General features: G+C 65.6%; 3 protein-coding genes across 3 annotated transcripts in view; all 3 read left to right on the forward strand.

Moving 5' to 3' along the window:
• Nucleotides 1-4: 4 nt before the first annotated feature.
• ANAPC2 (anaphase promoting complex subunit 2) lies at nucleotides 5-10977 on the forward strand (the record flags this gene model as incomplete). The annotated part of the gene is made up of 13 exons (XM_011369953.2): nucleotides 5-76; nucleotides 336-958; nucleotides 2058-2190; nucleotides 3166-3340; nucleotides 3661-3780; nucleotides 4182-4299; nucleotides 4949-5130; nucleotides 5455-5596; nucleotides 5898-5973; nucleotides 6047-6250; nucleotides 10018-10147; nucleotides 10331-10566; nucleotides 10647-10977. Coding segments are annotated over 13 exons (2424 nt in total), but the record flags the coding sequence as incomplete, so codon positions are not given.
• Nucleotides 10978-11111: 134 nt separating this feature from the next.
• TMEM210 (transmembrane protein 210) lies at nucleotides 11112-14194 on the forward strand. The gene is made up of 4 exons (XM_011369954.2): nucleotides 11112-13247; nucleotides 13405-13540; nucleotides 13761-13790; nucleotides 13969-14194. Exons 1-4 carry the CDS (start codon nucleotides 13160-13162, stop codon nucleotides 14165-14167), a joined length of 453 nt encoding a protein of 150 aa, XP_011368256.1. The 5' UTR covers nucleotides 11112-13159; the 3' UTR covers nucleotides 14168-14194.
• An 810-nt stretch (nucleotides 14195-15004) lies between these two features.
• Nucleotides 15005-15748, forward strand: part of LRRC26 (leucine rich repeat containing 26) — a 1677-nt gene continuing 933 nt past the window's right edge. Inside the window, exon 1 of the mRNA XM_011369955.2 lies at nucleotides 15005-15744. Within this exon, the coding sequence (XP_011368257.1) occupies nucleotides 15114-15744 (631 nt within the window). The 5' untranslated portion in view covers nucleotides 15005-15113. The remainder of the gene's footprint in view (nucleotides 15745-15748) is intronic.

Consider the following 15748-nt stretch of genomic DNA (forward strand, 5'->3'; position numbering starts at 1 on the left):
CGGGCCGACGCAGCAGCTGCTGGCGGCCTGGAATACCGTGAGCACCGGGCTGGTGCCGCCGACCGCGCTGGGACTGGTGAGGCCTGAGCGCGGTTCCCGCGGCCCGGCGCCCTTCGTTGGGGCGTGCACCCTCCGGTTCCTCCGGCTCCGTGCGTCGCCCGCCTCAGTCCCGCCTCGTTCGGCCCCCGCGGCAGCCCTCCCCTCGTGTCGGCCCCGCGTCCCTGCGCTCCGGATGAGGAGCAGCGGGGTTCCGCGGCCTCCCCTCCGGTCCGGCCCTTCCCGCCCTCCTCACCTCTGCGCCGCTCGCCCTTTCCTCACGGTTTCCTGCACCCCAGGCGTCCTCCCGGACCAGCGGGGCGGTCCCGCCGAAGGAGGAGGAGCTGCGGGCGGCGGTGGAGGTTCTGAGGGGCCACGGCCTGCACTCCGTCCTGGAGGAGTGGTTCGTGGAGGTGCTGCAGAGCGACCTGCAGGCCAACATCTCCCTGGAGTTCTGGAACGCCATCTCCCAGCGCGAGAACTGTGCCGACGAGCCCCAGTGCCTTCTGCTGCTCCTGGACGCTTTCGGCCTGCTGGAGAGCCGCCTGGATCCCTACCTGCGCAGCCTGGAGCTCCTGGAGAAATGGACTCGCCTGGGCTTGCTGATGGGCACTGGCGCCCAGGGGCTGCGGGAGAAGGTGCACACCACCGTGCGGGGTGTACTGTTCTTCTCCACTCCCAGAGCCTTCCAGGAGATGGTCCAGCGCCTCTACGGCCGCTTTTTGAGGGTCTACATGCAGAGTAAGAGGAAGGGGGAAGGGGGCACAGATCCGGAACTGGAGGGGGACTTGGACAGCAGGTACGCCCGCCGCCGGTACTACCGGCTCCTGCAGAGCCCACTGTGTGCGGGATGTGGCAGTGACAAGCAGCAGTGCTGGTGCCGCCAAGCGCTGGAGCGGTTCCACCAGCTCAGCCAGGTCCTGTGAGTACTCACGCCCACGTGGCCGTGCCCCTGTTCGTCCTGCGTCCCACTGCTCCCCAGGGTCCAGCTGGCCTCTGCGGAGAGCTGGTGAGCTGGCCGGGGTCTCTACCTGTCCTAATAGCCGTGGCCATGACAGAGGGGTCCCCGGGATCCTTGTGCTGTGAGTTAACACCTTTTGTCCTGGGCACAAGCTTGTCTGTCACTCACACTAGCTCAGGGTCTTGTGCTTTGCTCGCGGTAAGATCCTTCCTGATTCTGTTTCCTGGGCCGTGCTGCATTCGGCTGTGCCTTCTGCAGCCTCCGGGGAGAGCGGTGTTCACCCCGGAATTGCAAAGGGCGGGCGTGCTGTTTCTGCTCTCTAGAATGAGTTGGAGGTTAGGCCAGTGTGCTGGGCAAGCAGACCCCTCTCCGGCTCCTAAAGAGGGGAGGATTCTGTTGTGTCGTCGTTGGCGCCAGAGCCAGGTCTTCCTGTGCTGGCTGTCCGCTCTCCTCGGCCTCTACGACAGTTTTGCCACGTCAAGTGCCGTGGCAGCAGTGCAGCTGTTAGGGAGAGAGTCTTGTAGCTGAACTTAGGGAGCAGTCCCATTGCCAGCAGGGTCAAGGCGACCTGAACGGTCTCTCCTAGGACAGATGAGGCCCGGGAAGGGAGAGGCAGGCGAGCACAGGACCCCCTGGACCCTGCGCGCTTCGTTGGGGCTGGCTCCCTCCTTCAGCCCAGGTGACGGTTACACAGAAACGTCGCTTTACATCTCCTCCTGCGTCCCTTTGCCATTGCAGACCAGGGTTTGCATTGGAAGGCGGCAGCAGTGGCGTCTCTACGTACGTGGCCGGGGTGAAGGGGTACAGCCGTCGTTTCAGAGCCGCCTCTAGGAGACGAGGCTTCGGCTCCTGAGAGCCACACATGCTGCTCACACAGCGAAGCCCAGTGTCCCAACCCAGGCAGAGAGGCCAGCTGGGGACGGCGGGCAGTGCCTTGCCATCCTCCATCCTCCCAGTACCTTTCCCTCGAGGCCCTGGGCGCAGTGTGCCTCTGTGGGGAGCCGCGGGGGGTCTGCGCCGGGCGGGGGTGGGGCGTGCTCCTCAGGAGGCTGTCCCCCAGACACAGGCTCAGTCTGCTGGAGCGCGTCAGTGCCGAGGCCGTGACCACCACCCTGCACCAGGTCACCCGGGAGAGGATGGAGGACCGCTGCCGGGGCGAGTACGAGCGCTCCTTCCTGCGCGAGTTCCACAAGGTGAGGACGGGCCCCTCGGGCCGTGGCCCCTGGGCACTGGGGAGTTCGTTTCTGGCAGGCCTGACGTCCTGGCTTTAGAGGTGGCCAGGATGTGGAGGCCTGGGTGGAGCGGGATCTCAGCGGTGGTTCCAGATGTCTTGGTGCTGGGTGGAAGCCAGTCCTTAAGGGCCCTCTTCCCTGGTGACAGCAAGAAACAGCCCTGACACGCTCAGCACGGTCTGTGTGGGATCACGGGGCGGGAGGCCATGCTGAGGTCTGGTGCGTCACAGTGAGGGGCCTCGGGGCGCCCATGCTGTTGGGGTGTGGCTCAGGCTTTGCTCTGGACTCCCCAGAGTCACGGATGAGCTGGGCCCGACCATGGGGCCGCCCAACCGCTTGCACTTCCCGCGGGTCCTCCCCGTTTTCTAGCGTCTGCTTCCTGAGGATGGAGACTGGCTGCCGTGGGGCGTTCAAAGCGAGTGTCCCCACAGCAGTGCTCTGGAGTGGGTGGGGGCCCAGAGGCCGGTTTGGGATGACCGTGCACCTCCAGGTTGCAAGGTGTCCAGACGGTCTGGGGTGGGGACGTGCGCGTCCGTGAGCCCGTGTGGCGCTCCCTCTTAGTAGGTTTACGTGCACGTGCTCTAGAAATGTCCTCCCTGTCCTCTGAGTTGTCGGCACGAGGGCTCGTCACTTGTGCAGTCCCCGGGGTGTGTCTGTCTTTGGGGAGCGGTGGGGGGGGGCGAGCACAGGCTCTGTGCCCTACGTCAGGCTTCTGTTGCACGTGTGAGGTTCACGGTGGGCATCGATGGAGGGCCTGGCACGCCCCTTTGGGCCCATCGTCCTACGGACGCAGCTGTGCCTCTGGCCTCTGGAGCAGGTGGCCTTGGGACTCCCAGGGCCCAGGCAACAGGGTGGTAGCATGCAGCCCCTCCCCTGCTCCGTTCTAGGTCAGACTGGAGCTCAGCCCTGCCCCCTACACCTGTGCTCTCCCGACAGTGGATCGAGAGGGTGGTCGGCTGGCTGGGCAAGGTGTTCCTGCAGGACGGCCCCGCCAGGCCCGCGTCCCCCGAGGCCAGCAGCACGCTGCGGCGCTGGCGCTGCCACGTGCAGAGGTTCTTCTATCGCGTGTACGCCAGCCTGCGCATCGAGGAGCTCTTCAGCATCATCCGAGGTGGCTGCCCGCTGGCCCTCCTCCCTGGGCTGTGCTGTCCTGAGCGGAGCTGGGCCCCTCCCCCAGTGTCTGAATCAGCGCAGCTGTGGGGGGTGCCGGACGGCGCCCCTGAGTGTCCGCCCCTGCCCCCTCAGCTTCACGTCCCTGCTCTGGACTGGCCCCTTGGGCGTCGCTGTCTGCCCACCCTGTAGGGCGGTTGTGGTCAGACACGTGGGCAGGAAAGGTATCAGGGCAACGGCTGCTGCCCTCCGGTGCTGCCAGCTGCGGGCTCCCTCGCATGTCCCGGCTGTGCCCGTGTGAGGACGGCCTTCTCCCTGCAGACTTCCCAGACTCCCGGCCGGCCGTCGAGGACCTTAAGTACTGCCTGGAGAGGACCGACCAGAGGCAGCAGCTGCTGGTGTCCCTGAAGGCCGCCTTGGAGACGCGGCTCCTCCACCCAGGTCCGGTGGCCACGCACCGTGCTCCCTTGGGCCCCAGATCCAGCCCACTCGCGGGTCTGGGTGGAGTGGGTTGAGGGTTGAGAAGCGTGCTGTGGCCTAGGGGTTTGGGGGCCTCTGCTCCACCCTCTGTAGGGCACTGGGGGAACTCACGGGTTTGGCCTGGGGGTGGGGTGCCGCGCAGGCACCTGACAAAGACGCTGGCTGAGGAGAGGGCTTGTTCTGGAGGAGGCCCAGAGTGGGTGGAGGAGGGGAGAGGGAGCAGCTCCCTGTAGGTCACACTGGTGTCCTGGGGAGTGAGGTCTCAGGGGCACCTGAGGACCACCTGGCCAGCACGTGGCTGCCTCCGTGACTGTGTTGTCCCGGGCGCTGCCGTCATGGCCGGCCTCCTCTCTCGGCTGTAGGTGTCAACACATGTGATATCATCACTCTCTACATCTCTGCCATCAAGGCACTGCGCGTCCTGGATCCCTCCATGGTCATCCTGGAGGTGGCTTGTGAGCCCATTCGCCGATACCTGAGGTGCGTGTCGCAGGCGGCTCCCCAACCACTCAGCCATGGTGCTGGTCTCCTAGCTCCGCTCGTGCAGCCAAGCTCCCATGAGTCCTAGTGGGACACCAGGGTTGCTCTGTCCCTCCTACTAGGCCGAGTGGCCCGGCCTGGACGGGCGACTTTCTCTTGATGATGCTGGCCTCTGTCCTTGCTGCTCAGTGTCACCACGCCCCCGCCCCCTCCCTGTCCTGGCACAGTGGCACCCTCGCTCAGCTAGGCCTCAGCTAGGCCGACAGGGTGGCACAGGGCCCTGTGCTCAGCGTTTTCTGTGACAGGAGTGGAGGCTGCATTGGAGAGCGGGTTGGAGCCAGCACAGTGGCACAGTTGTCCTCAGTCCCTTGGGGGCAGTGGGGGCTGCAGGCTGGGGCTGCAGGGGCACCTGGAGCTGCGCTGACTCGCACTGGCCTCCCCTCAGCCACGCACAGCCTGGCCCTGGGTCCTTCCGGTCATTGCGGCTCCTGCTGCTCCCCGGAAGTGGTGGTGGTCAGCTTCTCTTTCTCCTCCTTTTTTGAGGAAAAGCTTGACGGGCCTGTTTTGGGCCTGTGGCCGAGGCACTGGCTCCTGGGGGGGGCCTGGGGTCATGAGGTCAGCCGGGCGGGCACTGAGACCCACATCACAGGACTCGGGAGGACACGGTGCGGCAGATCGTGGCCGGGCTGACGGGGGACTCGGACGGGACGGGGGACTTGGCTGTCGAGCTGTCCAAGACAGACCCAGCGAGCCTGGAGACCGGCCAGGACAGCGAGGATGACTCCGGCGAGCCCGAGGACTGGGTCCCCGACCCCGTGGACGCCGACCCAGGTCTGCGCTGCCAGGCCCACCGGGCTCTGCACTGGAGGGTCCAGCCGGTGGACACTCTGGTCTCCCAGTGGTCGCCCCATGTGCCCTGGGGCTTGAGGGGGTCAGGGGTCAGAGGTCAGCATCCCACCTTCCCACCTCCTAGAGTACTTCAGCTGGCTAGGGTGGGCTGTCATGTGCCGTGTCCCTCCGGGCCTGTAAGAGGGCAGCCTGGGCACTCCTGACCCACTCGGCACCCAGCCCCAGGCCCCGTGGGCTCAGCAGGTGGCACAGGCGCCGCCTCTGTCCCCACGAGGTGCCAGTGGCACTCTTCTCTGTGCTGTGCAGGCAAGTCCAGCTCCAAGCGGCGCTCCTCGGACATCATCAGCCTGCTGGTCAGCATCTACGGCAGCAAGGACCTGTTCATCAACGAGTACCGCTCGCTGCTGGCTGACCGCTTGCTACACCAGTTCAGCTTCAGCCCTGAGCGGTGAGGCTGGGCTCCAGGCCACAGCGCCACTCTCTGAGGCCACCCTTTGGGCCCCAGTGTGCGTCTGCCAGCTGGGTCCCCTCAGGCCATACAGGCACTGCCTTGTGCCCCCTGCTGCCCGGGGAGGCCCAGGAATGGGGGGAAGCAGGTCCCTGGACTCTGGGCCTCGGCTGGGACGGAGCTGGCCCAGGACCCTGACGGCCGGACCTATGCTTCCTGCCACCTGCTGGCCAGGGGGCGGCCCTGCATGGGGACTGCGGGCGCTCTGCCCCAGGGGCCTGCGACTCGCTCCTCCCCGCAGGGAGATCCGCAACGTGGAGCTGCTGAAGCTGCGCTTCGGAGAGGCCCCGATGCACTTCTGCGAGGTCATGCTGAAGGTGGGCACCGCCAGCCCTGCCCCGCCCCACACAGCACGCCCTGGCCGTCGCCTGACCCCGGCTTCTCCCCCAGGATATGGCAGACTCCCGCCGCATCAACGCCAACATCCGTGAGGAGGACGAGAAGCGGCCCGCGGACGAGCAGCCGCCGTTCGGGGTCTACGCCGTCATCCTGTCCAGCGAGTTCTGGCCCCCCTTCAAGGACGAGAAGCTGGAGGTCCCCGAGGACATCAGGGAAGCCCTGGAGGTCTACTGCAAGAAGTATGAGAAGCTGAAGGTACTGCCACCTCCCTGCGGAAGGACCGCACTGCTCAGGCTAAGCCCGGCGGCGCCCGAGCAGCTGGGGGGGTTCACATGCAGGCCCCTCCTGGCGTCCTGTGGGGTCTCCACACTGGGACGGAGGGTCCACCTGTACTCTGCTCCCCCGGCACGTGCGCATGTCCTTGTGTCACCTGTGCTGTCCTCACAGCCCTGACCCTCTGGGCTTTCTCTTCCACTGTCCACTCTCTGGCCTCCCAGAACCAGGGCGTGGGGGGTGGCATTGGCCCCAGGGAGTCAGGCTGCGTCTGCTGTGGGCACATGCCCAGGAGCTGCCTCTGGGAAGTCTGCAGGTTGCTTTGGAGGCGTTTGACCTCGGTGACCCTACCCTGCCTTGCCCCGGCTGACACCCCTGGAAGCTGTTTCCCTGAACTCAGGGTTCTGGGGACCAGGACTATTCTGCCCACTGTCTGGTCCCTGGGGGTGTGGGGCTGGGCGAGGAGGAGACAGACAGGAGGTGCAGACTGGCCGGGTTAGCCTGAGGGCCAAGTCAGGAGATGCTTCAGGTGGCAGGGGGTGGTGGGTGGAGCCTGTGGTGGGCAGGGCTTGGTGGCACAGAGGACGCTTCCTTTCAGGTGACGGTTTAGTCGAGACTTGGCAGGAGAAAGGAGGGAGTTGTGATACCTGCCACAGGTTTCTGGGGATAGGTAGAGAAGTGGGTTCTGGGGCTGATGAGTGGGTCGAGAGGCCTGCGAGGCCGTGGTGTAGCCCAGCGAGCACTTAGCCTCAGGGGACACCGGGCACCCAAGCTGAGGATGAGTAGAGCAGGTGTCTGGGGTGTAGACCCTGAGCCCTGGGAGCACCTGGGCCTCAGACACAGAGGGCACCAGGGCTCCCGGAACCTCCACATGCAGCCCAGGTGGGGGCAGGTGGGGGCAGGTGGGGCTGGGTTGGGGACCAAGCAGGAGTGATGGTGGCTCCCCCAGGGCTCTGCCTGAATTGCTGTTGGGCCAGGAGCCTAGTTCCCGAGGGACAAGGGCTTGGTGTTGGCCAGCCAGTCCTCAGAGGGGCTTTCCTTCCAGAGGCGGTGCGGGCAGGGGCCCTGGAGGCCAGGAGGGGCCGTGTTCGGGGCAGCCCTGCATGGGGCAGTGTGCCGTCTGTGTGGCCCCCACTGGGCTGCTGGCCGCCGCATGCTTCCTGCTAGTGCCAGGCCGCACCTCGCGCCCACCTCTCCCTGGTCGAGGGCATCTGTATCTGTGTGCTGGGCGCCTTGCCCCATCCCTCCTGGCTGCCGTGGAGGTGAGCGGCCTTCCTCGCTGCTCAGGTCTGTGTGCCTGATGTTAAGGCCACGTGTTGGGGCACTGTTTCTGAACTCCCACTGGACACTGGAGTGGCTGGAGCGGGCCCCAAGGCTGCACCGAGGGGATAGGCCTGTGGCCACAGTACCCCTGGCTCCCACCAGCTGAGTTTCTGGCCCCAGGACTACTGGACATGGGCGGGTGGCCTCACAGCCCATGCTGCCCTGGCCTGTGCTGTCTGCGCTGGGCCTTGTCCTTGCCCTGCTGCGGTAGGTGCCAGCCATGGAGGCCACGGCCTTGGAGCCCGAGAGCCAGGCCGCGGCTCTGCTGCTCGCCGCCTCAGTGTCCACTTTGTTTCTGCGAACGGGGTTGCGTGCTGCCTCCCCCTTAGGAGATGGGGAGAGGGCAGAAGGACTCAGCAGCGCTTGGCCCAGAGTGGCTGAGTGAGGAGTCTGCAAAGGAGGGCTTAGCGCCAGCGTTTACTGTCTCAGCTGCAAGTCCAAAATCGAGGTGTTGTAGGGCTGTGCTCCCTCGGAGGGCTCCAGGGGAGGGTTCTTCCTGCCTCCCGTAGCTTCTCGTGGCTCCCAGGCATCCTGGGCTGGTAGGTGCGCCCTTCCAACCTCTGCCTCTGTCACGTGGCTTCCGTGTCTCCATCCAAACGTCCCTCCTACAAGGTCGCCAGGCATGTTGGTTTGGGAGCTGACTCTACTCCGGTGTGATCTCTTCTTAACTATGTCTAATGACCTGACTTCCGAATACAGCCCCCCTGGGAGGTGTTGGGCGTGAGGGTGTAACGTCTCTTGGGAGATCACTATTCAGCCTGTAAGAGTCCGCCTTCCGGACCCCCGGACTCATGTCCTTCCCACGCAAAACATGTTCAGTCGATTCCAACATTTCCAAACGTCTTAACCCTCCGGCATCAATGCTGAGTTCAAAATCTCTGCTAAATATCAACTCAGAAGTCCCAAATCTCCAATGAAAAAAAGTCCCAAACCTCAGCATCTAAAGAGCATCGAGTCAGGCGAGGGTGAGATGTGGGTCTGATGCATCCTGGGGCACGAGTCCTTCGGCTCTGAGCCTGTGGAACCAGACACTAGTTGTCTTTCAAGCAGATAGCTCTGAGAAGGGTATCGGGCAGACACCCCGGCAAGGCTGAGACCCCAGCAGGAAGCCCCACCCGATCTTGAGGCCTGAGGAGGACCTCGCCTGGTGCTGCCTTCTTGGCCTGCTTCGGTGGCCGCATGTGCGGGCCAGGGCTCCTCGCCAAGGTCCTGCCTGCAGACTCCCACTCCCATGTGGCTGTCCCCTGTGCAGTCAGGCCGGCAGCGTGTCCAGTAGCAAAAAATTATCAAAAACAGTGTCGGCCTCCACACACAGCGTCCAGGCCACGAGGCACAGGCCCTCCCGTCCACTCCGGACAATCCGTCTCTGTGCTGGCCTCAAAGAGTGGCTGGCCCCACTGTCACCCAGCTCCTCTCTTTGGCTACACTCTTGGCTTTGTCTCCAGAGCACAGAGACATGTCCAGATTACCCAGTGCTGGGTCTTCGCAGCAGGAGAAAGGTCGCACCTCCTGTTCTGCTCGGAAATCTCAGCTAAACATCCAGGGTCATCACTTGTAGGTTCTGCTTGTCACCCGACAGAACCCAGCTCATCGGGGTCTTGGCCATCTTATCACAAGGATTGCCTTTTGTCCACGTTCCTGAGTGAGGAGTGCCACAAAGGAGGGCTTAGAACCAGCGTTTCCACAGACCTCACCAGAATGGCCTTTACCGTCTGCGTTTCTAACACCTGTCTCTCCAAGGCCTTCCAGGCTTTTCTGAGCATGCAGCGCAAAGCTCCCAACCTCTGTTCATCACCCAGCTCTGTGGCCACTCCCACATTTCAGGTGTCACAGCAGCATCCCTTCCTGGAACCAGAGTCTGCTTCCTATGACTGCCGTAACCGAGCACCGCAGACCAGGGTCTTGTCTCAGTTCTGGAGGCTGGAGCCTAAGCACGCCGTCAGCAGGGCCCTGACCCCTCTGCGAGCTGGAGGAGGGCCTTCTCGCCTCCGGCGTCCAGTGCCGGTCCACCCCGGCGCTGCTTGTGGCCGCGTCCCCGCAGTCCCTGCCCCCGTCTCCATAGGGCTTCTTCCTGTGTCCACCTTCACGGTGTGTGTGTCTCTTCTGAGGATGCTGGTCGCGTCGCATCACATCAGGGCCCGCTCTCCTCCAGGCCGACCTCTTAGCCGGGTCTGCCAGGGCAGGTCACGCTCGGAGGTTCTGGGGGTGAAGACATGGTCATTTTTTCCTCGCTGTTAGGGCCTCACTGTCCGGTTGTGGTGGCTGTGGGTGGGAACCGGTGCCCCCCTGTACTCACCCTGCTGCCGCCCACCCACCGCTGCACTGGGGGAGCAGGTCAGGGGGCTCTGCCCTCACCCAGTGCCAGGTAGCGGAGCCACGTTCACCTGGCCCGCTGGGCAGCCTGTGCTGACCCTAGCCCTCCCCAGGCCATGCGGACCCTCAGCTGGAAGCACACCCTGGGCCTGGTGACCATGGATGTGGAGCTGGCTGACCGCACCCTGTCCGTGGCAGTGACGCCAGTGCAAGCAGTGGTCCTGCTGTATTTCCAGGACCAAGGTGAGCCCACTGGCCCCAGCCACAGTCCCGGGCTGTGCGGGGCACTGCTGCCGTGCGTGCCGCAGGGCTGGGCAGGACCGGGCCGCCCCTCCCATCCCCTTCCCCAAGGGGCCTGGCGGGCTGATGAGGCAGGGGGCGGCGCAGCCTGGTCCAGTTGGCCTAGTGTGCCCGCCGCCCACACAGCCAGCTGGACCCTGGAGGAGCTGAGCAAGGTGGTGAAGATGCCGGTGGCGCTGCTGCGGCGGCGGATGTCGGTGTGGCTGCAGCAGGGCGTGCTGCGGGAGGAGCCTGCCGGCACCTTCTCCGTGGTGGAGGAGGAGCGGCCGCAGGACCGCGACAGCATGGTCCTCATCGACAGCGACGACGAGAGCGACTCGGGCATGGCCTCCCAGGCCGACCAGAAGGAGGAGGAGCTGCTGGTGCGCCCACGGGGAGAGGGAATGTGGGGCTTGGGGTGGCAGCGGAGGCGGCCTGACTGACCATGCGGCTGTCCCCCCAGCTCTTCTGGACGTACATCCAGGCCATGCTGACCAACCTGGAGAGCCTGTCGCTGGAGCGCATCTACAGCATGCTGCGCATGTTCGTGGTGACCGGCCCCGCGCTGGCCGAGATCGACTTGCAGGAGCTGCAGGGCTTCCTGCAGAAGAAGGTGCGCGACCAGCAGCTCATCTACGCGGCCGGCGTCTACCGCCTGCCCAGGAACTGCAGCTGAAGGCCGCGGCCCCGCAGGGCAAGGCCTCAGGCGCCCCCACGCCCCTGGCCGCCCCCCCAGCCCCGTGCCCCTGCCCACCTCCCAGAGTGCAGAGTAAAACGGATGGTTCTTCATCTCAGCCCTGCCCTGTTGGCTCTGTGGGCCCCTCATGGTCACGTGGTCCAGGTTCTTCTTCCAGACCAGCCTCTTGTCCGCCTGGCAGGGTCTGGCTCCTGGGAGCAGGTGAGGGGTGCTGCAGCAGAGGCCAGGCCCAGCCCTGAGGGAGTTCTGGCGCATGGGCAACCCTGAGCCTCACAGCTCGGGCGGAGTGAGCCCCAGTGGGGGGGCTCTCCCCAAGCCTCTCGTGGGCCTCCAGCTCCAGCCCCACTCCACTGGCCTCAGAAAGAACTCGGGTCATCTCCCATGCCCGGCCTGAGGGCCAGCCCCAGGTGCTGGGCCGGGAGCCCCAGAGCTGCTGCCACACAGGGTTCCATCAGGACGTGAGGCGCACAGGCAGCGAGCACCATGCTAAGCCAGGAACTTCCTGCGTTCCCAGCAGCGAGGGCTGCCTGGGATTCACCTTCGTGGCAAGAGGTGGGCGCTTGTCCACCTGTCCCTCACTTGGGTTGGGTGGCCACAGTGTTTGGGGCTTGCGACGAGGTTTGCTTTCAGGCAGGCCATTTACCTCCCCGCACCAGAGGTGTGGCCAGGCGCGCCTGGGGCTCGGAGCTCGCGGCCCCCGGGCCTTGCTGAGCCCGGCGCAGCTCCTCGCCTGCCCGGGCTCCAGGCCTTAGAGCTGCGCGGGCGTCAGGCAGGAGCCACCGTAGCCTGGTGGCGCTGTCCCCACAGGCAACAAAGGCTTTGTGGAGGGAGCGCCTCTGCTGTCCAGGCCTGGAGCCCTGCCCGCTGCCCCACGCCCCAAGGTCCCTGCAGGCCGCCTTCCCCCTCAGCCGGCTGGTTCCTGCGGGGCCCTGAGTGGCAGCCCCTTCTCTCTCCTGAGCATGCTGTTCTTGCCCCGGGCTGGACGGAGGGAGGTGTAGCAATGAGGCGCGGCTTCGCAGCTTCGAAGATTCAAGGGGTCTGACAAGCCGATAGCCCTGTCCCTTGGTCCCATGGCCGCCGTGGTAGCAGGCTGAGGGACTTCCCGCTGTCCTCCGGGCTTTGGTGGGGCCGCAGAGGCCCCGACACTGACACCTGCTATTCCTTCCAGGCTGGGGCCCCGCTTGGCACCAGGCTGGGTGTGCCTGTGTCATCCTAACCAGGATGCAAACCTGCTGGACTGGCCTGGCAGGATGTCAGCGTCAGCCCCAGGCAGGCTTGCTGTGTCCCTTTGGAGTTTGTGGACTAGGGTGGATAACCCAGGGTCTTGGGTCACAGCGTCACTCAACAGTGCAGAGATGTGTCAGGGTCTGCTGGCAGGTCCTGTATCAGGAGTCAGGGAGGTCCTCAGGGATCAGAGGCCAGCTAGGACCCAGCAGTGCGCACCCCCAGCCCAGTGGGGTCAGCCATGGGGGGCCCCTTCTGCTGCCTGGGTGGTTGGCGAAGGGGGCAGCGCAGGAGGACAGGAGGCCCTGCCCTGCCGCCAGCCGCGCCCTCTGGCAGTGTTAGCCTGGTCCCAGGGGGAGGCTGCACAGGGGATGGTCCTCGGCGGGCGGCAGGCAGGGCCTGCGGTGGCAGTGAGCTCTTTAATGACATATTTAAGCCCAAACCTCAATGCTGCCTGCAGCCATTTCTGAGCCACTTCCTCTTGGAGGACTGTTCTGGGAAAGCCTGTGGCCTGTGGGCAGCACCTTCACCTGTCCTGGGTGATCTGGGGCCCTCTATACCTGGCATTGCTGGGGTATGAACAGGACTCCCTAAAAGGAGACAGTGTGAGGGTGGCAGGTACAGATCCACCCCCTGGTCACTCTCGGCCCCTGCTTGTCCCAGCCTTGGAGAGAGGGTGACATGGGTCAGCTGGGTTCCAGGCCTCACTCTTACCCTGGGAGAGAAACTGAGGGCTGAGGCCACCCACCGGTGGCCCTCCGTGGCCCCGCCCCGCCCTTCTCCCCATGAAGCACCATCCCCCAAGGCCACGCACCCACCGCTGCCTCCGCCTCAGATCTGGCCGGGACACTGCGGGGTGCTACCAGGCCCCTGTCCACCCTACCTGCCCCACCCCAGGGCGGCCTGCCCAGGGCTCCTTGAATCCTGATGCCCAAGAGTGAGTGAAGCTCCGGCTGAGGCCCTGCCCCCACCCCCTCTGCCTCACAGGCCTACTGTGAGGTCAGCAGCTTCTGGCAAGTTCCGTCCAGAGGTGTGTGGTGGGGCTGGGGCTGGACATGGCCCCCTGTCCCCAGCCTGACTCCCGCCTGGTCGGCAACCCCCTTGGCCTGATATGTTTGTCCCTTTTGCTCATCCCCGCTGCAGGTGCCTCCTCCTGTCCCCGAACCCTAACCCCAGCCAGGGACCCTCCCTGCCCAGGTGGGCCAGGCACCCCACGTCCTGGTGGCCACCAGGGTTGGGGTGGCCCTGGGGGTCCTCGGATGATGACGGCCCCTTGGCCGCACGGGCCCTGTTTCTGCAGCTGGAACCTACTGCGAATGCAGCCTTGGCCTCAGCCGCGAGGCTCTCATCGCCCTGCTGGTGGTGCTGGCAGGCATCAGCGCCAGCTGCTTCTTCGCCCTTGTCATTGTGGCGGTTGGTGTCATTCGAGCCAAGGGGTGCGTGAGCCCCAGGGCTGGGATGGGTCAGTGAGGGCCGAAGGGCCATGCTGCTTGCCCTGGGCCCTCAGTCTGGACAGAATAGGGGCCTCTGCACCCCACGGGGAATGTCACCAAGGGCTTGGGCAAGGCATTCCCAGACTGTGGGCTGGGGAGAGGTGTGAGGGGTGCTTCTGGAATCCTGTTGTTCCAGGATTCACACCGGCCTTTGTCCCCCCAGTGAAACATGCCCCGGACACATGGACAGCAGGTGAGTGACCCTAGGGGAGGACCCCAAGTCCTCCCTGTGCCCCTGCTCCCTGGCCCTGGGAGATACGGTTCACAGTGCATCAGGAGCACCGACCGGAGAGCCCGGCCGCCCTGGGGGGCCTCATGAGCCTCTGCAGCTGGTTGCCCACAGCCAGCCCGACTCGGCCCCTGTTGTGCAGATTGGTGGAGAGCTTTGGGGTCCAGGAAGATCGCATGGATCTGCAAACAGTGCATGTAGAGTCCCACCTCGTGGACCCTGACCTGGAGGTCTCCACGATGCCGCCCCTGGAGGATCAGGGCCTCATGACCATCCCCATGGACACGATGGCTCCATCCCTGAGTCCAGAGGAGCCGCCCTTGCCTCCCCCACCTGACTAGGGCTGCAGGCAGCCGGGGGAAGGGAAATTAAACAGTATTTGGTGCTTCTGCGCTGTCCCCCTCCCAGAGCCCCTGGGCAGCTGCCTCGCAGGGTGGGGGAGGAGTCTGTGAGCACCTGTGTCATCTCCTTTCTCTCCCCTCCCGTGGGGGCTGTGCAATGTCATGCCAGGCACCCGCTGTGTCCCCTCCGGGGCCAGAGCCACACCCCGCTGTTGCCACTTCCTCTTGCAGCGCCCTTGGCCCAGCTCTCTGCCTTTGTCTCCGTCCTGCTTTGTCCCACGAAGCTGGGCCCCTACTCGCCTCACCCCCACCCTCAGAAATGCCAGGACAGGACCTGCAACTCTGGCCTCACAGGAAAGAGCAGCATTTGACATGAGGGCTGGCACTGGTGCCCCTTGCCCCACCGACACTGTCCTTGAGGTTCCAGGCGAGTCCTTGGGGGGGGAGGGGCAGACGGGCAGACAGGACCGCGCCTCCCTCCTCAGGTGTGCAGTCCGGCCCTGCACAGCTTACTTGTTCCTGCCTCCACCAATCATGCACCATGGGGGTGGCCCATCCCTAGATCAGGGGATGGGAGCACTGTGTACGTGCACTGGGGTCACCTCTCTGAGCCTGGGACAAGCCAAGACCGGGTGAGGAGCAGGCGCACTGGGTCCCACTCCATGCGTTGTATGTGGGTGGTGCGTGTGGTCCAGCTGCTCAGGCCTCAGTGGGGGCTCGGGATGGTGGACTACTCAAGGGGCAGGGACCCGGAGCTCCAGGACAGGTGGCTGGCAGCACTGGGCGCTGGCTACGTGCCCAGCCCCCGCCCTAGGCGGGACCAGCCATGGGACGGGAACTGCTGGCGCTCGGGCCGAGTTAACATTTGCGCCAGCGCCTAGAGACGGACAGGCTCCAGGGACACACGGGCAGCAGGTCTCCCACCGCGGGTTCCACAGCTGCCCCCATGCTGAGTCTCTCCTTTCTCTCGCGGCCGCTGTTGCTGCTGCTGCTGTCGTCGTGGCCGGTCCGGGCTCAAGAGCCCGCCGCGGCCACCCCTACGGACGCCCCGGACTGTCCGGAGGCGTGCGCGTGCGCGCCGGGCGGCCAAGCCAACTGCTCGGGGCGCGCGCTGCCGGCGGTGCCAGCGGGCCTGAGCCGGCGCGTGCGCGCGCTGCAGCTGGACCACAACCGCGTGCGCGCGCTGCCGCCCGGAGCCTTCGTGGGCGCGGGCGCACTGCTGCGCCTGGACCTGCGCGAGAACGGGCTGCGCTGGGTGCACGCGCGGGCCTTCTGGGGTCTGGGCGCGCTGCAGCAGCTCGACCTCAGCGCCAACCAGCTGGAGGCGCTGGCACCTGGCACCTTCGCGTCGCTGCGCGTGCTGCGCGCCCTCTCGCTAGCCGACAACCGGCTCGCGTGCCTGGAGCCCGCGACGCTGGGGGCGCTCCCGCTGCTGCGTGCGCTCAGCCTGCAGGACAACGAGCTGTCGGCGCTCAAGCCCGGCCTGCTGGCGGGTCTGCCTGCTCTCAACGCGCTGCGCCTGCGCGGCAACCCCTGGGTCTGCGGCTGCGCGCTGCGACCGCTCTGCGCCTGGCTGCGCCG

The sequence above is a fragment of the Pteropus vampyrus genome, unplaced genomic scaffold (genome assembly GCF_000151845.1).
Source record: "Pteropus vampyrus isolate Shadow unplaced genomic scaffold, Pvam_2.0 Scaffold157, whole genome shotgun sequence".
NCBI classification, from domain to species: domain Eukaryota; kingdom Metazoa; phylum Chordata; class Mammalia; order Chiroptera; family Pteropodidae; genus Pteropus; species Pteropus vampyrus.